Source organism: Sprattus sprattus (genome assembly GCF_963457725.1).
Source record: "Sprattus sprattus genome assembly, chromosome: 12".
Taxonomy (NCBI): Eukaryota; Metazoa; Chordata; class Actinopteri; order Clupeiformes; family Clupeidae; genus Sprattus; species Sprattus sprattus.
The window spans coordinates 27,305,316-27,329,391 of NC_137910.1; the positions used below are offsets into that span (position 1 = coordinate 27,305,316).

General features: G+C 45.8%; 1 protein-coding gene across 1 annotated transcript in view; it reads left to right on the plus strand.

The window, feature by feature from the left end:
- Window positions 1–23,023, plus strand: part of lrmda (leucine rich melanocyte differentiation associated) — a 205,665-nt gene extending 182,642 nt beyond the window's left edge. The window contains exons 6-7 of the mRNA XM_080848765.1: window positions 1,204–1,288; window positions 22,833–23,023. Coding sequence (XP_080704891.1) covers window positions 1,204–1,288; window positions 22,833–22,912 — 165 coding nt within the window. The 3' untranslated portion in view covers window positions 22,913–23,023. The remainder of the gene's footprint in view (window positions 1–1,203; window positions 1,289–22,832) is intronic.
- Window positions 23,024–24,076: the final 1,053 nt, after the last annotated feature.

A 24,076-nucleotide genomic window follows, 5' to 3' on the forward strand; every position in this document is an offset into this window, starting at 1 on the left:
AATAAAATAGTATTTCTCCCGTACATTTCCATAGTTGTTGGCTGTGATGAATGCTGCTGATTCATTTTAGGGCGCACGGTTTGATCCTTTGAACTATACTTTTGTTCACTTTGCTTTTAAAGCACACTGTTTACCCGAGGCCAGTTTTCCTCTCAAGGATGTCCTCAGCGGTAGAAAAGCAAAACACTATGTATTTGTCAGCTTTGATTCCTTTAGTGATTAAAGAGCCTATGAGTTCTCACCTCCAGAGGTGGAAGGTGTTTTTGCAAAGGCATCAGATATCAGCATGTCATGATATACTGCCCACTCACTGTGCTCGCAGGCCAACAAGAGAAATAGGGTTGTTTGGCCATTGAGAGAGCAGAAAGAGAAAAGGGAAATAATAATAATAATAGCAACCTTGTGACCTGTAAAGAGCTCCCTTCCAGAGCAGTTTTCCACAAGGCACAACCATTTTGTGTTTAGGATGAGTAGACTACAGAGTGTTTGGTGGAGGGTGGACACACTTAACACATGGTAGAGGGTGTATGCCACCTGTTGGACTGTAAACACAGAACAGCCTGCAGAAGTGTTGGGGGGAGAGTGAATGTCTGACCTTGAGATGACCTCCAATTCCTGTTCATGGCTCAGCAGTGGAGAGGGCCCCTCCCCTCCCCTCCCCTTTCTTCCCCTCCTAAGCACTCACAAACCAAGAATCCCCCCCCCCCCCCCCCCCCCCAACTACCCCCCCAAACAGGCAGGGAACAGATAATCAAAGCCAGGGTCGGAGCGCGCCTCACCCCCTTCCACAAAGTAATGAAACCTGCCCTCCTGCGCTCAGTGATAAAACACGAATGGTGGCTCGAACATTTTCTGCCCCACACTGATAAAATTTATGGCACTTGGACAATCAGTCAGGGCAATGAAATCTTTTTCTCTCTCTTGCTTTTCTCGCTCTCTCACACTCTCTGTCTCTTCCTCTTTCTCTCTTTCTTACTCCCTTTATTTCCCAACATCAATTATTTTGATATGACTTGATTTCGTTGTGACAACTGAACCACTTTAATTTTGCTTTATAGTAAGTGGATGAATTCGAAATTTTTAACGTTAATATTTTGCACTTGATCTTATTCTTGATCTTTTTTGTTCATTGTTTTCACACACACGCGCATGCATGCACACACACTATGTATTTGTCTCTCATCATTATTTTTCCTCATGTAGGAGTCCAGTGATCACAGGCCTGAAGGCTCTCCTAACCCCTACACACCATTACCCAGAGGATCCAGAGATGGCAAAAATCACAAAGGTAGGACTTAATCCTTTCCACGTTTGCAGCCGTGCTGCATCTGTCTTTTAGTTAATCAGTACATTTTCTGATTTCACCTGGAAAATTCATCAAAATACTATTTAGTGTCAAAATGCTATCCTCTGCATGGATAGGTGAACAAAAAAACTAAATGGTGTCTTACACACCGGTTGGTGAATATGAACAAGCTATTGTTTTTAATCCTCTTGGAGCAGTCAGGCAGTCTAGCTCACGCCGAAGAAAAATGTCCATGGCATCAGGCGGCGGTGACGGAGAGGAAGTCGTTTTTATGCACTAGGCATTCATCATCACAGGAGTCATCTGGGGGATGCAGAACATCAGAGCACCTCCTCACTCCTGCTGCCCTGCTAGTGGCAGTGTGTGTGTGTGTGTGTGTGAGGTCATCTGTACGCTCCACGGCCCCTCACCAAGGACAGATCTATTTCACAAAGGCTGACCCGCATCTTTCAAACGCGGCGGAAAGAAATGCCCGGCGCTTTGTCAAAATCATGTTGCTTGAGAATAGTCCATTAAAAGGCGCGCAGGACCTGGCATATGAAATATTTGTGCTCCCCCTTAGATTTGGGCAGGCTGACACTCACCATTTGTTATTTTTATGATACTGTACTGCAGTGTTAGATAACACAACCCTAATCTTTGTCCTTCACTTCCTTTTATACCTCCGGCTTTATCATGGCCTTTTTATTTATCTGGACGTATTACATATTCTATTTGGTTAATGCACCGGTTCCATCACTGTAACTCTTTTATTTGCGTTCACCTTTGACTGCATGTTAAAAACATACTTTAATGAAATGGCAGGAAAGGTTACAGGAGTGAACAAGATGATTTCTGCTGTGTTTACATTTTCTCATTCTTTTATGGGTGGAAATCTTCACAACCACATAATCATCTTTTGCTTTGTACCCATATGAAATGTATCTTGTGGCATTGTCTTAAGTAGACACATGCACACACAAAATACCCCCTCCCCTCACAAACACACACACATACACACACAAAATACCCCCACCCCTCACAAACACACACACACACACACACACACACACACACACACAAACATACACACCCAATCCTGTCCCCTCCCGTTGCAGTGGCTTAGACAGTGCATAGCACTAGCCGATGGGATTAGTGCCTGTCCTGACAGCCCGCTGTCTGATACTGAGAGGCTCTGTGCGATTTCTCAATATCTCTCCAATTGATGTCACCTGCACCCTAGGCCCCAGAGCCAAGGTGCCAGCGGTAATTAGAGCAGCCAGGAGGTCTCAGGAGGGGAAGAGTGTTGGCAGTTCAGCGGCCAGGCCACAGAGAAAAAGAGCAAGAGACAGGGAGAAAGGGAAAAAAGAAAAGGAAGGAGGGAGAGAGGGGAAAAAAAGGGGAGGACAGTGTGGCTTTGGGGATAAGCCCCTGTCTGGGGCTGTTTGGAGTCAAGTAAGGCTGGACAGGCAGTGAGCAGACAGACCCAGGCTCAGCCGGGAGGAGAGGAAGAAGAAAGGAAGAGAGAGAGATAGAGATGAAAAGAAAAGGAGAGGGTCCATGCAAGGAGGCCATGTCCGGGGTGGAGTCCGGCGGGCGGGGAGCGGGGGAGCGGGGGAGCGGGGGAGCGCGGGACCAGGCGAGGGGCCACAGGAGCCAGCACCACTGTCAGGTCAGGTTTAAGCCCAGTCAGCAGACCAGCTCTCAGCACAGCCAATCAGCTGCACCCAGCACAGGATAGCAGCAGTCATGAACTGACCCAACACTTTCCTCTGAGTGCCTTTGCCTGTTCGTAAGATTTATGATAAAATGGACACCCTGGACTCATAATAGTGCATGGCACTGTACCACTGTTTTATTCTCTCCATGACCTTAGCATTAATAATTGAAAGGGAAATATACAGTGGATACCCAAATCCTCTGGACATTTCGGAAGGCACTGGCTTTAATACTGTCGTGTATATTAAGGAAGGCAGATCTGGCTGTCATCAATCTTCTCTTTAGGCAGCCACGTAGAGACCAAAGCAAGTGAAATTATACTCCTATATCAGGCCTGCTGCCTCCCTGTGCTGTTATTCTGGGCATGGTTCCAGCTGTTGTATGTTTGTATTTTAAATGGCACACAACTGTTATTAAAAGCCCTGGAGGAGAAGCAGCCTTCAAACAGAAATCTGCACTGACGACACCCCAGAGGCTCTGCACTTTTTCTCCCTTTCGCCTGCAGTTTGCTTTCATTATGGCTTGGCAAGGGCTTGCACGCCCAAACAGAACATATCTGAAGAATAAACTGTTTTACAGTCACGGCAACAACAAATAAACAAACATCTGGAACCGTTCAGCGCATTCCATTAAAGGCGCTGCGCTTTTTCCCTCCTCTTGCCAAAAAGTGAAAATGATGACAAATGGCCTGTCGTGCGGACAGGGAGAGGCCAGATGACGGAGCTGTGGGTGCTAAGCACTGACTTCTTGAGCTCAGCAGGACCGCTGGATATCTACACCTGCTGCTCCTCTCCTCTCCTCTCCGTCTACCCATTACCATACATCTGGATAGCACACATTACTCATTTGCAACAGAAGTTTGGTTGCTACGCTCACGTTATTATTTAAGCAACAGGGCTAGTTTGAAAGGCCACTGTGAGGTATCAAATAGAAAAAAAAATCAGCAGTTGATGGATGAGACTGGCTGGTATATAGTACTATGAAATAGTTCTTACCAGTTTACGAGGTGAAGCATATCAAATAGCCCTTAGCTTTGCCTCTGGCACAGTTGCCTTATAGAAAGAACGCGCAGTGCCGTTGGTCTGCGTATTTCACTGTAAATATTTTGGGTTCATTCATCAAATCTAAACACATGAACTGAAAGCCAACCCCGGCTCAGTGATGGTTCTTTTCCATTCATCTCAGGCTTCCTGCGATGCATCAGGGTATTATATGGAGGCTTTGGCCATAAAACGGCTCGCAGAGAAAGTCAGCCTCCCTGCCCCTGGTGTTCCTTATTAAAGTCCTGTACGTGCTCGGCAGGACGTTTCAGAGCCACTCCTGATGATTCTAGCAGTGGCATCTCTCCCCAGATGAAGATCATTCTCATACTGACGATGAATGTTGGCTATGTCTGTTGAGCTGGGCCTGTTGTTAAAATGGAGAGGATCAGCACAGCCATTAGTCCATTCCTGCCGCAATGACTACAACTCCAATTTCACATAACCGCTTGTTATTTGATTTCACATATTTATTTTTGAATGGTTCTTTACCACAAATGTACACGTCAGTATAGAGACAAGGAGGAGGTGAGGAGCTTGTTGTGATTATATTACAAAGTGACTTTTTGACTGGTGTTTATATTCTCCTGCTTGTTATCACACTGTGTGATGTGCAGTCACTGTGTACGTGTAGCAGAAAGGCACACGTTAGCACACGTCAGTCATTGTGATGAACGTAAGGGGAACATGCTGTAGGAGAGCCCTCACCAACACAGAAAGCCTCGACGGCACTCATGCTAAATGGCTTTTTTTCCCAGCCATTTGAGACACGCACTTGAAGTCAGGAAACATTATCTAGTTTTATAGCATAAACAGTACCTGCCTGTGGTCTGCTCTGGATGTCTTTTTAGAAGCACTGTTTTTCCTGGTGTCCTTTGTGTGTGTGGAATGATATGATATTACTTCTCTCGGGGGGCTGTGCTGGGCCTCCCAGGAGTGGCTTGGCTCGGGAACATGAATATCCATTAGTCTGGCCATGGAGATTAATGATGGCCCAGGACGAGCCAAAAGAGTTTTGTGATCCTTCACAATGCATCTACAACACTCAGCTGTCAGCCTACTGAAGGATGGGAATCTGGCCTTTTATTTTATTTTATTTCTATTTTTTAGGGGCGAAGGGGGTTAGGCAGACCCTCTTTATCACTGTGCTGGAATGCTTGGCTAGGTTGTCTCCGTATGAAACGGGGTAGATTAAAACGCCAGGGAAGACTTAACTTCCTTGACAGTTTAAACTGCTGAACTCTTGGCTCGCCATTTCCCCAACTGCTTTGAGATTGCTTCCTTTCCACAGTGTCATTATCGCCAACGAGGATGGCACCAGGCTCACTGAATAATTCTGTTTTGTGTCGGGATTGGGGAGATGTCATTGACACTATTGTTTTTTCCCCCTGCTTTCTCTTTTTTTGGTCTAACTTTCCTGTTTGATGTAGCTGAAGTAAACCTCTGGAGCCTCACTTCTAAGACTCTTGTTTAAAGCAGAAGAGTGTTTCAAGCACAGATGACAGTGCCAACTTAGCACTCACATTTGGTTGGCTTTCATTTAAGATATTTGTTTTAGTTTTAGTGCAGTCATCTGAATATGAAGTAAACATAGCCTGTTTGTTAGCGTGTGTTAATAAGCCATGTTAAAGTCAAGTGGTAGAGGCTCTGAAGTGGGTTCAACGGAAGCAGAGGGTGAATAAAGCGTAAACAACTCTGTTAAACTGTGCCTTTTGAAACGGAAGGTTATGAGGAGAGGAGACGTTCACCCGAGATGTCACAGAACTAACGGCACTTGATCATTAAAGGTAACAACCAACTACACCATATCTATTTATACCCAGCGTGTACTTGGCTTCTGGAGTTAAACGATTCGTCAGCCTGTACTGAGAAAGTGTCAGGGTGATGGACAAGGGCATGAATGTTTGCCAGCTGGTCCAGCCCACTCGCAGTAACATTCGCGTGGTGCTCGGGACCGCGCTCGGATTCCCAGCAACGCTGGCACTTCTCTGGAACACGACAGTGAATACATCACACAAATGGATACCCCATGCTCCTGTTATAATCAGCTTCAAGAGTGATTGCTAATGCAGTCAAACCATTATTCACATCACGAGGTTGATTTGTTTCTCAGTGTTCGGGGTGCTCAGTGTTCGTTGGCTCGTGTTTCCCTCTGTGCTTTTAGTTGTGCCAGAATGTTAGCACAGGCTAGGTATGGCTTTCATGGTTTCAAAACATAGGACTTTATCATTATAATTTATGAGAGGACCGCCATCCAGTTGGTTGGCGTGTTTCTTTACAGTGGGGGTGGGGGATCAATGTTGGGTCCTTGAGTTTCCTCTGAACCGCTTGGACTGAAATGGACAGGCAGACGCCGGCCAGGGCCTCCACTCTCAGCACGGCACTCCAGCACGGGGACGCTGGGAGCTCTGGCAGAGGCCGAGGCACTGAAGGCACCGAGGCACACTCTAACGCTCGTGGAAGTAAGGGCCAGTGGAAATATTTAACAAGGAATTTGTCTCTCACAGGGAGCCTTTATGTGCCATAAAGCAGTAACTGAAGACTTTGGGAAGATATGCTCCTGACGTGGTGTGTGCATCATAGCTGAGAAAGTTTGCCGTTGCTCTCTCTCTCTATCACTGTCACCCCCCCCCCCCCCCACACACACACACACACACACACACACACACACACACAAACTCTGTTTCTCGCCTTTTGTTTGTGTGAACATGAAGCACAGAGCGATTGAATTACAAATGATGCCAATTACTTGCATGACAGTGTCCATCATTCTCCTTTAATTGTGCGCTGCATATTTATCGGGCCTATTAATCATTGAAATCAGATCCGTTGAGACGTCCCCTGGCGGCTGACATCCCAGAGTGCAGCGGCCTCATCTGGGATCTCATGTTGCCATGGCCTCCACATCATCAGCACTAAGTCAGGCTTGTTCTCACCAAATGGCGTTTGTTGCCCACTTATGCTAAACAGCAATAAAGAACAATTTTTTTAACCAGCAGAACATGATGAGAGAAGGGCGCTTGTCACCTTGGGACAAGAAGGAATTCTGGAGTGATTCATCAGTGCTGTTCTCCTGCTCAGATATTCTCCCAGCTATGCTGCTATCGTGGTGCAAGATGCCGAGCTCATCTATCAGTTACCTCAGGCTCCAGTGAACCGTTGTCTAAACCGTTTCTTGTTCACTGGTGAATTCCTTGATTTATCGTCAGCTGTCTCAACTTCAATACACAATCACAAGACACTTACACACTCATGTCTGGACTTGGACTGATGTGTGAATAGCAGCGGGCCTGATGAATGGCTCTAATAATTTATTTGATCCATTTCATTCCCCTCAAAATTGCACAATGCATTCTTTGGTGGTTTGGAGGGAGGGGTTCCAGTGCTATGTTAAATTCTCTGTCAGCGAGAGTTTGGAGTAAATTCCTCAGCTAACTGTAGTAACTGTAAATGCATTCTTCTCTGGTGTAGTACCTCATTTCATTTTCATTAAAGTCATGTTAATTGATGTCAGCTTTTCAGGATTCAAAAGCCTTTCAAAGCACAGTTATTTTAATAATTCTGGTCTTATTTTTGCTGGGGTAGAAAACCTCAGATTTTTCTAGATTATTGTGTAGCTGCACTTAAAAAGCAAGGTCACTAAAAAGCTAGAGTCTAAAGCAACCTTTTAATCTGTCACAATGATTTGTTTATGAAGTTGCTGTGAATGGACTGAGCAGGTTTATCCATCACGGTAATACAGCCTGACAAGTTATTTTACTGTCATAATTTGATTATGTGATCATTTTTGACATGTTGTGTCGCTGCGAGACTATTGAGTTGACTGAGTCATGAGGGTCAGGTCTAGAAATTAATTCCAGACAGCAGTGATTTAAATAAATACTTTTTTGTAATTTTTCAGGGAAAAGTGGATTTTTTAAGAGTGTGACTGGTGATTAACCTCATTCTTCTGGTCACCTGGAGAACATGTCAGTTTTTAAATTGGGCCCTGTCATTTTTTGGCTCGTTTGACTCTGTATTGAGGATTGCACATGTCAAACATCAACATATTTATAATATTTGTATTGTCCTATCATACTTTTATTGACTGGCTTCTAGGCTGGTTTTATTTTCTTCTTCCTGCTTTCTTTGGATTGTCTCTGTTACTGCACTGAATGGAGTGCAGTGAGGCATGCATATTCTGTTATGAAGCTGTTTGGAATAAATACGGGAGAGCAGGAAAAAATGTGATAAGGGAAAGGGAAGTGTGTGAGATTGTGCAGTAATGGAACCATTCTAAAGACTGCATCACTGCAAATGGGGGTGCCCCTACGAGAGGAGATAAAATAGGCCTGTGCACTTGACACCATTAAGCTATGCTAACCAGTACCCCTAGGGACCAGCTGAACACTGTACCTCCTGCAGCAGCCTGTGATTCCACCATCCCCTGCCGCCATCAGAGCCGCGCCGCGAGTGTGATGGGGGAGATGGAGAGCGGGGGCACAAAAGATGAAAATGGCATGAAATTAGATGAATAGGGACGAACACAAACCGCCTGCAGGATGAGTTTCTCTCTCTTCTGTCCTCCAGACGCAAGCGTGAGAACCAGTGTTTACATGTGCTGACCCAGTTGCACTTCCACGGCCATTGCTCGAGGTCTCGATTTTTTTTTTCTTCTTCTTCCCTGTGCCTCGCAGTGCTGCTGTGCTTATTGTGAGGCAAATCAATGGAATGTAAAGCCTGGAGTTGTTAGATATCATAATGTTAATCTGTGCTGCTGCTCCCCTTATGCTATCAAAATACTCCCAGCCTGAAAATATATGGCCCGTCGTGTTTGATTTCACTGCAGATTGAGTGGCTTCCCACATCATGCGTGCTTCTGCTGCAGGATGAGCAGGGGGTATGGTATTAAGATAACCTTGGGGGAGAGAGACTGGAGACCCAGGGCCACCCCTCCACAATCACTAACTAACTGTGACATTTGGGCAGTGGAGCTGTTCAATTCACTGCACAAATACACACAGAGATCTACTGAACTTTAAGCCGTGCCTAAGGTAGCCATCTTTTTTTTCTTTGTCCTTTTTGTCCCCTTTTGAAGGCATTGGTAAATACAAAAAGACAGTACTGTTTGGTCAGGCATTGTGATTTTAGTGATAGGAAAGAGAAGATGAAAGGTATCGGTGCCACTGCATGATAGTATAACACAAGCTTCATAATATTGGACTTCATTAATTCTGGTGCCCTGAAAGAACACTGCATCTTCTATCAGCTTTGCAATCCCAAGCCTTCGTCAAGCCATACCTCAGCTGGGGACTTACTCAAGCAGCCAAGCACATAATATGCTCTGAGCCCCTGTAACATGTACGATTATAATTAGCTTTGTCAGGTCCTAGCCCCCTGCAGCCCCCATGCAGATAATATGATAATACGTCTTCATAACCGAGCGACCTTACATGCTCAATATTTCTCTCCTTATGAAGATTACATGTCAATAAAGTAATTGAGTCCTGGGGTCTGTGGCACACGAAGATTTAGGTTATTGGACTTTTCAGGGCAGTGATGTATGACCGTTATTATTCTACCTGTCAGGGGATGTGCACAGAAGCTGACGATGGTCCGAGGATGTCAGAGCGAGAGAGTGAGGGAGGGAGGGAGGGAGAGAGAGGGGGAGAGGAGGGGGGCTGTTCCTCAGTAGCGAGCAGCGTGGTTAATCATTCCCTCGTTCCGATCCCCCTCTCTCCCTGGGTGCATGCTGAAGCAGGATGTGTCATATTAATTAACAGAAGTAGAGATTCAGTAAACTCCTGTCCATTAGACGGGCTGAGGCGCCGAGGCAGGGCCTTAATGGATGTTCAGCAGTGTTTCATTGTTATGTCATGGCTGTCATAGATCCCTGTCTGGTGACATCATTTAGTTTAATTCAAAACGCTCCATCTCCCCCCCCTGCTCCTCATCTTCTATGGTGGGGGGATCAAATGAAATGTTAGTTGCTGCTTTGCTATGCATTGCCTGCTGGAGATATAAATCAGCCTTGTCATGTGACAATGAGGTCGATACCTAAATGAGGAGTTTTGTTAAAGCACCCGACAGAGAAAGTAACCTCTCCACCCGAGCCCACAGAGGGAACAGGACAGGACAGGGCAGGACAGGGAGGCAGCCTAGTGTTTAAGGATGTTTTACCATGTCCCTTTGAATTAAGCTGTAAGATTGATATCATGCAGGCAGATGAGGCAGTCATCTGAGTGATCCCTTCACTCCATCACGGTGACACCGGGCTTCCAGCGGAACAGTGATCCATGTTGATGGGCACACCCTGCACCCAGAGCCCCGGCTACTCCACGGCACTGGCGGCCCCTTGTTCTTTTTATTTCCAGCCCCTCGCCCTGTTTTCTGTCAGCGTGTCATGTCGCATCACCATCCAGCCGTGGCTGCAGCGGGCCCCAGGTACTGCTCCATCAGGCTTCAGGAGCACAGATGAAATGAATATAATAAAGGCCAACCGCAAAATAGCATGTAGCACTTCATCGCGGTGGGGTAATAAGTGTTGAGGGTGTGTGTGTGTGTGTGTGTGTGGGTGTGTGAGTGTGTGAGTGTGTGGGTGTGTGGGTGTGTGAGTGTGTGGGTGTGTGAGTGTGTGAGTGTGTGAGTGTGTGAGTGTGTGAGTGTGTGGGTGTGTGGGTGTGTGGGTGTGTGGGTGTGTGAGTGTGTGAGTGTGTGAGTGTGGTCTCTGCCCGGGTCCATGGGTGCCAGATGCGTGTCCCACGGTCAGGCAGGTGTATGCCGTCTGATCCATGAGTGCAGTGGCGTGGAGGAGACTCAGATTGGTATTGATGTGTGTCACTTGGAGGGACTGTCAAGCTGCTTCATCTAAGGGAGTGTTTAAGGCATTTGGTCATGTGGTAATTGACGTGTGGCTGGGAGTGAGGTGTGTTTCCTTGACCCGGCCAGGCGTTTGATGGAGTTGCCGCCGCATTTACTCGTGTCTGTGTTTGTGGTCAGGATTCAGTCACAGCAGTGTTGATTTGAACCCTACTGCTACAAAGCACGATAGATGAGCCTCAATCAATTTTGTGTCAGACATGTTTTGACAGTTCAATAGCTTAATGTTAAATATGGTAGTGGATGGTGGTATATTTAAAGTTCTTTGATGCAGTGGACCCAGCATCAGCTCAGAGGTCAGTGCTTAATGTGAAGTAATGACAGCTTTGACTATGTCTAAATCCACACTATATCCAGGTTCAAGTGCACATGGCAGGCATCGTGTAGTAGTCTTCTCACTGGTGCATGACCCTGGACTTTGACATTTGTTATTGGCTCATTAAAGGGGAATAATATAATAGGAATGGGCCAGTTTGGAAACAAATGGGGGTCAAAAGGATGAGCTTTATTCAAAATATAATTGTATGCACTTAATACAAACCCATTATATCAAAAATAATAATGATATCTGTTAGATAACCAAATGTCATTGAAACCAGCTTGTGAATAATGATCTTGTGAATGAACCAAATCTTCACCCTCATATCACTAAGAATGATCTTTTCACTCTGAGTACAGGTGTATCAGAAGTAATACATGACACCCTGTCCTACTGTAACCTTTAGTTCTTTAGGATTGTCTGTAGGAACTGGTCAAGGGTGTGGTCAAGGATGTGTATGATGTGAAGTCACCTTCTCAGTCACCCAAATGCACTCAGTCAGTCAGAGCGCAGGCCAAACTTCAGGCTTGAGTGACACAGCGGGATATTGAACTGAACATGCCCTTTCCCCTTCATGCAGTCTTTGACGTGGTGCCCATGACCTGCCTGATGGAGTCTTCCATACAGATGACTGAGCACTGGGGCTATCCTTGGCTCGCAGAACACTTTGAATCACACTAATTGACCTGACAATAGACTTCATTACACATTCTTTCTCATGGTGTATTGGGGGATAATTATTATTTAATGCACACGTATTCAGACTGTCATTAATGCACGACCTGCCTGCAATGTCAAAGAGATTAAGAGTGAAGTCATCATTGAAGGATGATTAATACAATGCCGCTTTGTTATTGAATCCTGTCGGAGCGTTTTAACTTTAAATGAGCAACTTTCTCAAACGCTCCCATTTAATGGGGGGTCATTACTGAAATCAGCCAAATTATAAATTGCACTTTTCACATCTTGTAGACTGTAGGACCACTTATCTGCCCTGTGTCTTTAATTAGAAATGGGACTATAATGATATAACCAGCCAGTCTCATAGATCCCAAATCAAACTGCCTTTTTATGGATAGAGCTCCCTAATTATTACTTAGATGGGTATTAAATTGAGTATTAATGCCTAGGATGTATTAATGAGTTTGCTCTCCCTTATATAATTACAGCACTATTCTGTGTGGGCCTCTAATTGTTGTTTGTATAACAGCGCAATATAATTGAATTATTTAAAATGTGTTGAATATGGAACTGAGAACTGAATATAATGCAGTCTCTCGCCACTGTGGAGCTGTTCCTACATAGTTTCATATGATGACACACCATTTCCAAATCCACGTACAGACTAGTTGTTAGCTCCATTGTAAGTCTGTTTATGATGAGCCCATATTGTTCCAATGAGATTAGCGCTTTGTAAACTGCTTGAAGTACGCAGCCTCAAATTACCATCCTCTTATCTCCCAGCAACAGAGCGTCTGTGTGGCTCACGCAGACTAACTGTATGTAGAATAAATGTCATTAGAATGAATTTAACCAGCCTTGAATTAGGCCTCCACCGTAATCGCCTTCTTCAGTCAAAATTTATGTCCCCCAGGATTCAATTTCCTTCCCGTGCTCATAAGTTGGAGAACAGAGAGCGATAGGCCTTTATCAGTGGGGCTGTGTGAGGACTTCATTAATGAGGCCTGTCACTTTCAATTCACAATATTTGACTGGAAATCTGGCCAGTCTGGAGTTGCTTGTGCAGCAATGCTACCTCTCAAGGGTAATGTAACAGAAACAAATGTTAATGTGATGGGTCACATGAAAGAGTATTGCATTCCTTTCTTTTAGCACCATAAGAACGCTAAACCTGCTTAAGCATCCTGGCCCTCGCATCATCCGTCAGAAGAAGTACTCATTTGGGGTCACAGCAGAGGGTGAAGAAAGACACACTGGAGCCCATTTTGAAAGTGCTCCAAAATATATAGATGGGTTGTTTTTGCTTGGTTGGGAAAATCATGTGGCAAATCAACCTGGTATTGATCAGGGCTTTTGAGGCACGACCTGGCAGCCTTCGCCTGACAAGCTATTCAGCTCCGGCGGAGGCAAATCTCTCAGCTCCCCCCCCCCCCCCCCCCCCCACCCCTCCAGTTTAGTTCCCTTGCTCTCTCCTTCATCAGAGCGGCCCCAGTGCTCGCGCATTCCTCCGCATTGTGTGAATGTCTGGGGGTTGGACGCTTCTTCTTCAATAAATACAATTTGCCTTATGAATAAAAGTCAGAGTCTGACAATAAAGTCAAAACATCCTGCCAATAAAAATCCCTTGTGCTTCCAAATCTCCAGCCGAGCGAATAAAACAATGAAATATGTTAACTGGGCTTGAAGGGAAATGTTGAAAACCTAACACTAAATAGCAAACGTTGATCTGACCTGACATCTTTATTACGTCCAGAATTTTATAAATGCGACGGTCCTCAGAAAAAGAGGGCTCGTGTGTTTGAGCAAACATCAGCACCACTTCAGAGATCCTAAATGGTTAAATGACTTTAACAGGATCTTGCATTTGGGGTTTGATAAATGATGATAGCCTTGTGAAATTGTAGCAGATTAAAATAAATGTGCACATTTAAATCAATTATGAGAGAAACGTCCCTCACAGGAAAACGATGCTTTATGTCAATTTTATCAAATGTTGTCTCAGTTTTCATCGTTTTCCTGTGACAGACGTTTCTCTCAGGCAACTTTGTTGAATCCAACTTTCGCGAATCAACTTTCGCGAATCAAACAGGTAGACTCTAGCTGTGAGGTTGCAGTATCGAGCGTATTGAAAATAGGGCCAAGTGATAACGAGGTGTGACTTTTTCCACTACAATGTTTTTGGGATGCAAATATATCACTCTTTTGAACACATAATGTTTTGGGAAGAGAAACTTTTTATTTTGCTGGGTCTAGCAAACCTGCCTGACTACTTTCGGTTTGACCAAAACTGGACGAGAACTCTGCTCACAGGACGCTGTCGGGGGTAAGTGATGCATGATTGCATGACACTGGTGACGGGGTTCATGTCTTAAAAACCGAACTATCCCTTTAAGAGGTAATCAGGGTGCTCTTCAGCTACAAACTATAAGACCTTTGCATAAATCAAGCAGGATCTTTTGTTTCAGATTATTCATGATTTATAAATATTTATTAGGCCTAATGTACTTAGCTGTTTATGCAGCACATAGTCACAGCAAGAAATTGTTTTTTTCATGTTTTCATTTTTTGAACATCTATTGTTATATAGTATATATAATTGGAAACACGTCCCTAGTAAGTATTTACCTGGATGTTGAATATTGTGTAATTTCCCATAACCAAATGAAGGGCCAGTCTCCATGCAGTGTCCACTAGGCTGGATGTGTCCTTGTGTTTTACTTCCTGAAGGGTTACAGAACCTAAGCCAGCCCATTACTGCATGAACATCAGTAAGAGTCTCTGATCTCAGTCCCCTCTTACACCGCCACTGTCCACCTCCAAACTCTAAAGGCCTTACTAAGCTTATATTTGCACTATCATATAGTTATATTTATTTTAGATATGCTAAGTACTCTTGAACGGAGGAGAATGGAGTTTACTGAATACACATTAAATAGCAGTTTGATATGTGCAATATTTTGTCATTTTATTTTTATTTTATATTATTGTTATTATCAGTTCATGCTTTGAAAACAGTAAGGACATTGACCCCCTTTGGGTATGGATTATCTTTATATATATATTTTCAAACATATGTATGTATAATCTTTATATTACATAAGGTGACACTGTTCGCAAAAATAATATTATATGTATAAGATTGAAAGGTATATTGATCTTGTATATATAAATATAAATAAATATATAATATACTTTTCAATCTTATGTAATACACAGATTATACATACATATGTTTGAATTTGTATTAGGCGTATGCCACTATTTCTTGTTTACCTTTGCTTTGTAGACCTTGATAGTTTTTCAAAATGGATCTTTATATTTTTCCTAAAATGTTTTATACTTTATTCACTGACCTCCATTTAAGACGAGATAGAATCATACTTAAACCTTTGGCCACTTCATTTGTATAATTGTCATTTGCAAACTATAATGAGTCTTAAAAAGCGTTCCTGATGATACAAGCAGTCCCAACCTAGTGCCTATATCAGCTGTGATTGCGCTCGCACGAATGGAGGAGGCATTCATTTTCTTGTCAGCATTACCACTGCAGCTCCTCATTGGCCGGGGTGTGCTCAGGACTCTCTCTGTGCTGTCCAATCTTCCCCTCTTATTTGTATGCGGTGCAATTTTCAGTGCCGACTCCCCAGCCTGTGCCGGAGTGAAAAATGGCCCGCATTTTCCTGATAGTCCGTGTGGATGTGGAGTATAAATGGCTAATGAATTACAGATGAACATCGACGCAAATTAATCTTCCTGATGTCCCTAGGTTATATGGCAGCCATTTAAAAGTTTAATCAATACACTAAAGTTGAGAACATGCAGGCGCTGCAGTTGTTTGCCCATAATAAACATCAGTGGGGAATGGGGAAGGCGCGCACCCAGTGCATGCATCATAATGACAGGAATTTATGTTTAATGGACTAAATATTTTTTATTGGAAGAGAACAAATGTCAGCTTAACTCCATAAGTTATGCATTGGTCTTCCATTCTTAGGCCCAGTGGGGGATGGCTGACATCTTCTCACAGCTTTCATACAGGAAAAGAATAAGACTAGACAGCTCTATTCATTTTTTTCACCCTCTCTTGGAGTGTTTGATTCTCTGTCTGTGTCACACACACAAACACACACACACACACATACATACACACCCTGTGAGATGCAGTTTGGGTAGCCGACAAAAATCTTTTAGTGGATCATTTTTCAGGATTTTGATCACACCACCTACTGACCCACACAAAAAAAGCCAAATCCTTAAACAGGATTCACGTGGCATCTCTTTACCAAATCCCCTCTTTTCCCCTTCAACACCCTTAAAGCTTGGAGAAGGAAAATAAGTATGAAGAGAGATGGAAGGAATAGTGTTATTCTCTCAAGCACATGCCTTAGATTCTGAGTGTGTGTGTGTGTGTGTGTGTGTGTGTGTGTGTGTGTGTGTGTGTGTGTGTGTGTGTGTGTGTGTGTGTGTGTGTGTGTGTGTGTGTGTGTGCACGCGCGCTGTGCGTGTGAGGGTGCGTGTGTGTGCGTGCTTGCGTGTGCGTGCTTGCGTGCGTGCTTGCGTGCGTGTATGTGTGCGTGCATGCATGCGTGTGTGTGTGTGTGTGTGTGTGTGTGTGTGTGTGTGTGTGTGTTTGTGTTTGTCAGGGCTTCTCAGCAGTGTCAGCCGTTGCTCTGGGCCAAAAACCTGCTCCAATCCAGAACACATGGGTCCATTTGAGCCCCAGCCCAAGCATCAGTCCCAGGCACTTCCTTCTCTTGGGTGATTTACAGGGTGACACTATTCAGGCTCCTGATTTAATGGGCTCCAAATTTTCTCAGAGGAAATAAGGAGAGGAAAAAAGGAGCTGACGTGACGTTTGAGTATTAATTCCCCATGGTGAGTGATATCCGTTGGTTTGGCGTGCAGAGGGTCCTCCTTGTGGATAAATGCCTCTCATCAACCTCCACAAGCCTTTGGTGAAAGGGTCTCCACACAACATTCTAACACACATTCTTTACTCACACATATACACTTCATACTCACACACATTCCTTACTCACACATACGCACTTCAATTTTGTCATTTTAAGTATTGCACCAAATTAAGCACTTTCAGGAAATGCATGTGATGTTTTTCCTGCGTGTTTGTGTCAGTGGGGACTAAGTAAGGATGTCTAAACAGGTGGAGTGTGTACAGGTACTTCCTCCTGCCATATTTCCACTTTACATTCAGAAGGCTCTTCTCCTCGTGCGTAGAGGGGTCCCATGGCCATCAGCTCGGGCTGAAATCTACCCCGTGCCCCTGCGTGCTGGATGGATGTGCTGGCTGTCTCGCCAGGCCATTGTGTGGAGATGAGACACACAGGGCTATCCTAAATCTGCATAGTGCGGGAGGCTGCTGCCGCCGACGCCACGGCCATGATGTTGCGGCGGCCTGATAAAAGGGGCGGTGGGGAGATATACGATGTCTGGGAATAATAGCACAGGCTCACGGCTGCCTCTGTCCACGCTCATAACTCACTCTTCCCCCGGCCTCTGGATGCCTGCACACACAACCCCGCTCCCTCTACCCCCGTTAGGTATTATCCCAGGCCTTTGAGATAATAAGGAAAGTTTAATTGCGTTGTTAATTGATTTTTTTTCCCACAACATTATTACCTTGATTGATTGCCGTGGCTGATGGAGACACGGCAGCGCGGGCGGGCGAGCGGAGCAGAATAGCAGGCAGTGGTGAGAAGCGAAGCCTTGCAGAGAATAGATAACCTTGATGTTAAGAGCTACATCCTTCGGATATGTCTTTCCTTGACATATTGATGGCCCTTGAAAAGAGGGGAGCTGATTGTATGCAGAAAGCAATCATTAAACCCACTTCAGGCGCCTGTTGATGAATTTGTTTTCTCCCGGAGCCCCTCGTTAAACAGAAGGCCTCACTAGCCATGGCAGAGGCCATTTCTCAATCCGTTAACTGAGTCTTCTGCTTGTCCTTCTGGGCTGTTTATTAAATATGGGAAATATTTTTGGATAACAAGAATCCGGGCAAGTCAAACAACAATCCAGAGATTTAAGGGCCTCCGGGGTCTGGAATGTTGAATTTAATGTGGAGTATATATATATATATATATATATATATATATATATACGTATATTGTGGACTTTTAGGAATGTGGTCATCATTTGCTTTTAAAGCATTGGTCCACAGAAGAGATAGTTCAGTTATTGTATGTGGTTCAGCTATTCTGTGTAATCCCCAGAAATAAAGGTGATTGATCGCACATCTCATCTCATCTTCAGACGGGGTTGTAAGCTGACCATGGGAAGCCTGTCGAGGACACTTGTACTCTGCAGCTGGCTCTGTTAAAAGCACACACTTGCCTTTGTGGATGTGCAGGTCCATTGCCATGGAAGAGAGCCTGCTACTCCCCCCTGTCTCCTAAAACAACCAGCTATGACATGCGAGGAACAAAAGCGCAAACTGTTCCTGTGCCAGATTGTGCATGATGGAAACATTAGCTGCCAGATAGCCGGGAGTCCGTCAGCGGAGTGGCTGTGGGATGGTGGAGGAGAGGGGACCATGATGACGCCAGCTCCTCTACACTGCACGCTCTGTTTGGGGCTATCAGCTCATCAGGCCCCTCTCTCCCACGGGCCTCTCCTGCATTTCCTCTCAGCCCCGTAATGGATTATGTAAGAATATAAGATGCTGCTGGTGCAGTTTCACCTTCGCTCCCACTCCTCCCTCCTCCTCCTCCACTCCTCCACCTCACCCACACCCCCACCCCACCTTTTCTCTCACTCTCTTTTTCTTTCGTCTCTTTTCTCTCTTCCGCGTAATAACTTTGGTGTCCAGCTGTGCGGGGCAGCCGCGGGAGAGCAGTTAAGGTGGGAGCTGCACTGGATCACACTTCAGTCTGGCTGCCAGTTTACACTGAGCATGCCTCCCCAGCCTCCCCTGCCTCCCCTGCCTCTGGCATCCTCCGCCGCTCGCAGTTTCCCTATCACTCGGCTCGCAGTTTGTCCAGGACTCCGTCCCAGATGGCCAAGCCGAAAGTGCAGTCAGGGCAAAGAGAGAAAGAGAGCGAGAGAGTGTTAGTGAGAGAGGGAGAGGGAGGGAGTGAGCGTGTTTGTGAGAGAGAGCAGACGTCTCAGCGAGCTGGGCTGCCTCGCCCCTGTGGCGGCTAAGAGAAGCTGGAGCATGCGAGCGAGCCTCCACCCGACCTGGATCTGTCTGTCTGCTCAGCCTCAGCCCCCACGTCACGGTTCCACACAATATAATCATCACGCAGCACCTTATTCATCACACACAAGCAGCTTTTACTCATTACTGGATTTAAGCCGCAAAAATATGTCTCCTCTTGGCGCCATGTATCCTGGATGTGGTAGCATGTGCTCCAGCGAGCATCAGGCAGATGGCTGGATTTGGCTGACTTTGAGAGACGTGCGTGGGGAGAGGAGGATCTGTCTATGCTGGTTGGTTGGCTGGCTGGTTGTTTTGGTGGCGTTGTGATTCAGACTTGGTGAACTGGGATGGAGATGTTTTGCGGTAAAGCACTCACACTCTGCGACGGTGGTGGGCATTGGGAGCCCTCGAGATCTATCTGTCTCAAGCTTCAGGCTCCAGAGGACCCTCTTGGCGAAGGGCAGCAGCTGGATTTCATTTCATTGTTCCACTTCTCCACCCACCCCCCCATCCATCCTTCTGACTTCTCTCACTTTGTCTCTCACTCCAGAGCCGGTGCCCGCCTGGCACAGCGTGGTGGGGGTGGGGGTGGGGGTGGGCGGGAGCGCCGCTCACTTGTGTATGCACGCACTGGTGCTGGGAGGAGACGCGATGGGAGGTGACAGCTCCTCACACTTCAGTGTTTGGATCACCTCATGTATCTGGGGGATCAGGGACAATGAGCGCTCCTCTCCCACTGAAGTCAAAATTTAGACTGGGGCAGTCCTCAGGCCTCGCCAGCCAGCCACTCTGACAGAACAGGCCTACCAGGAACACACACGCACACGCAGCGCAGGGGAGCAGTGCACTGGGGAATGACATGTCGTTTGGGGGACAGAAAAAGAGAGAAGGGGGGGGGAGGACGAGAAGGCTAACTTTAAACTGATAGGAGAGAGAGAGAATAAAAGAGAGAGAGAGAGGAAGAGATGGAGAGAGACAGAGAGAGAGTGTCAGGTTTGGTTAGAAGAGGCAGGCTGGTGTTGGAATATGCGTGGCACTAATATGGCACCAGTATCTGTGTCCTCATCTCTGCTTGCTGTCAGCGTGTGTGACGGCGGGGCCCTTCTCTCCGGCCCTGACGGTGTCACCTCGGATTAGGCTGAGCTGTGCACTCTCTCTCTCGCTCCCAGCACCGCTCTGCCAGCCGGCCGCATCACTCTGCATCTCTGCTCTGCTTTCTGATGCCTGCCCTCTTTTGTCATTAATGCACTTGATGTCTGTTTAAAAGAAGAAAGGGGAGAAAAAGACACGGCGGAGGGGAGCTGGAGATCTGTTTTCCTGTCAGGGGGATCATTGATGGCATTAATGCCACTTGTCCTTGCCTCATTTACTAAGCGCTGACACCTAGCCGCGCGCGGTGGCATCCATCAAGTGGCACTCTCTGTCTGTCTCCCTTTCACGCTTTTCTATCTCTTACTCTTCCTCTCCGCTCTCAGACACTGAGCCTGTTCTCTCCCTTTACTCTTTCTCTCTCTCTCTCTCTCTTTCTTTCTCTCATCCACACATCAGTCACAGGATCTTGCAGCCACCGTGTGACTCCTGCCTCTCCAGGACTCTACATGTCTCTACTTAGAGCAGTTGTTCACCAAAAGCACTGAGGTGCTCCAACATGTTTGCTTTCAGCTCAGCCATATGTTCTGTGCCTTGCTCTTCCATTCCGTTTCATCAGAGAGCCTGTGTGATGAGAGAGCTTCAGGCAACTAGCATACTGGTTGAGCCGCTGGTTTGGAATGGATTAGAGTCATTTAAGACGGAGGAATTGATTGTGTCTTAATGAATCTCAGAGGTCACGTTGTCTATCGGTCGCTCCAGGCCAAACAGAAGCCTCCTCCACGCCTGTGGAGAGCCTGGGAATAGATTTCCCTTCAGGAGGCTGCTTGAGTGAAAGGAAGGCTTTCAGACATGTTCTGGAGGTCGAGGAGGTCTGCGTATGTTCAGAAGATCTGAGATGGGCAATGGGAGATGTATACTGTATTTGGGAGATCAAAGAGCACATGGATGAAATGATACCATGTTGAGGATTATTGATCCACCATATGCTGTAATCCAGATTCAGACGGGTCAAAGGATTTGTTTGTGCTGAATCAATTTGTCTGTATCACTTCATTCAAACAAGGTTTTGCAGAATATTGTGTGTAATTATTCATTGTGTACTGCTCCAGTTCTATCCATACAACATGTGCCTTTTTTCCTCTAGAGCAGAATAGTGGAAGGATATCCTTCCTGCCTCTGATTGCCTGTGTCTGTCTGCTGTTATCAGACAGAAGCTAACACAGTGAAATGCCCTTTTAATGATAATGGGATCTGAGTCATTAGGGTGGAAAAAACATAATTAAAGCGAACAAGTATAATTAGCCCTTGTGTCTCCCTCACACACACACATACACAAACGCACACACACGCGCACACACACACACACACACACACACACACGCAAGCACACACGCACATGCACACACACACACACAAACACACACAAACACAGACACAAACACACACACACGCACACACACACACACACACACACACACACACACACACACACACACACACACACCTCAGACATTCATCACATTATAAATAGCAGGATGCGAGTGGTGTGTCCTGAGCTCGTCAGTCTCTGCCCTGTGGGAGAGCGCTGTGCTGTGAACAGTCCTCCTTTCTGCCTTTCGAGAGCCTGTCACAATATCAAATAAACAACGACAAATCCATCCATCCCCCTTCAACCCTAGTACACCCCACCCCACCCCACCCCACCCCACCCCAGTCCACCAGCCCCTCCCCTTCCCTTCCCTTCCCAGGCCTGCAGGGTGGGTGACACTGGATGGTGCTGATGGTTATCTCATCAAATACAGCAGGCCACTGGACAGCTCCCGTCAACCACACAACACCACACAACTCTCTCTCTTCCTTTTCACGTGTGTGTGTGTGTGTGTGTGTGTGTGTGTGTGTGTGTGTGTGTGTGTGTGTGTGTGTGTGTGTGTGTGTGTGTGTGTGTGCACTGACCACAGAGCTTCCCTCTGTCCCTCTGACCATTGATCGCTATAATAATTGCCTCCTCGTGGATCTGGCTTGGGTTTTTTTGTTTCCCTCTCTCTCTCTTTCTCTCTCACTCACTCACTCTCTTTTTGTCTCAGTGGAAGGCAGGCTCTGTGCTTGTTACTGTCTAGACATTGCCCTCGGGCCAAATGTTGCCTCTGTGGTGTTCTTCAACTTGAGACGGATGCTGTGTCTCCTCTGACGTACCTTTTATGCCACATTTGAATGATGCGCTGACATTTGGGAGTCTGCGTTTTGTTTCTTGGAAAAATATTTATACAAATATTCACAATGGGGTGCTGAATCTATGTTAAACAAGGCAGCGCGCTGGAAGGATGTGTTAGTCTTTACTTTGAGCTCTGCCGTAGTGTGAGCTGCATCTCCCCTCCATGTTTCAGTACAAATCATGTGCAAATCATTGTGCACATTGTTTAGTAACAACACTGCTTGCCTTATTTGTCATATTTCACACAAATATGATCTTGATATCTATATGTTGACATATTGAATCCCATGTTATGTAACAAACAACCCAAAAGCAAACTAATGCACAATATCTGTCTTATTTAAAATGCCAAAAAAACAATAAAGTTTGGTTTATTAAAGTGGTTTGTTGTCATAAATGAAGTTTAGAATCTGATATCTTATTGTGTATCTGTTCAAGTATTTATATATATTTTTTTGTTCTGTTTGCAGGAGTGTTTGCGAAGTGCCGTTACGTCTACTACGGGAAGCACTCAGAAGGCAATCGCTTCATCCGCAATGACCAGCTCTGACAGGCAGGCCAGCTCTGACACCTTCTTTAAACACAGATCCTTTCCCACAACTCTCTTTATAAATATACATATTGCCACTCGCAGTCCACAGCAGCGCCACACAGCCCTCTAGTGCTTTCTGCTGACTCCGCCGTCCCTGTCAGCTCCATCTCTGTGTCTTCGTCTGAGCAGTCCCAGCCAGATTGACATGATTGCCTTTAAGCAGTCCCCACCACCACCACTCCCCCAACACACAACCCCCCGACCAACACCCCCCCTCCCTCTCCACCTCCCCCCTCCACCTCCCCCTACCCACCTCCCTCTCCCCATAACCCCCGCCCCATCCCTCCTCTCGCTGGACTGACAGACAGCTCCGGCCAAGTGCCTGTGCTGACAGGATGAGCGCCATGATGGATTGCCTGGCCCAAGCGCTGCTCGCCAAAGGTCAGGGGTCACACCTGAGGCTTCATTGGGCATGCGCCAGACAGCCAGGGCAACAGAGAAAGAGAGAGAGATAGAGAGAGAGAGAGAGAGAGAGAGAGAGAGAGAGAGAGAGAGAGAGAGAGAGAGAGAGAAGGCCGCTCTCAAAGTCAAAGCTAAAGTTAAACCCCTCCACACAGAGGGAGCCGTGGTGGTGGGGAGTCTCTCTTCTTCACACATTCCAGTTCCTGTATGCATAATGAATTTGGGCTGCTGATGTCCTTATGCTGTAGTTTGCCAGGTTTTCTTTCTTTGTCCGATTCTTCTGGCGTCCTTACGTCTGTAACTGCTATATGTATTGTGTACAATCGCACAGTGGAGGATACTGAAGCAGCTCATGCTGGCTAACTAGCTATTGTTGAATGGACAAAGTGCTAGCCTTTTTAAGTGTTGTGTATGGTATATGCATTAGATATGTATTGTAAATATATGGATCAGGTTGATTGACCTTTTCATCTTCCAGTTATAAGATCGGGATTTATCAGTACTTACGTTGTCTTAGAATTCCAATAATGGATTGAAATGATGATTGATAGACTGATAAAACCAATATAGCATTGATTCCACCACTATTTTTTACCATGATTATTTTACACATGTTTCTTGTCTTTCTTTTTATTAATTGTCATTGCCATTCCAGCCTCTGTCTAGGAAGTGTGTAGATCTCTGTCTGCAGCAGTGTGTGTGTGTGTGTGTGTGTGTGTG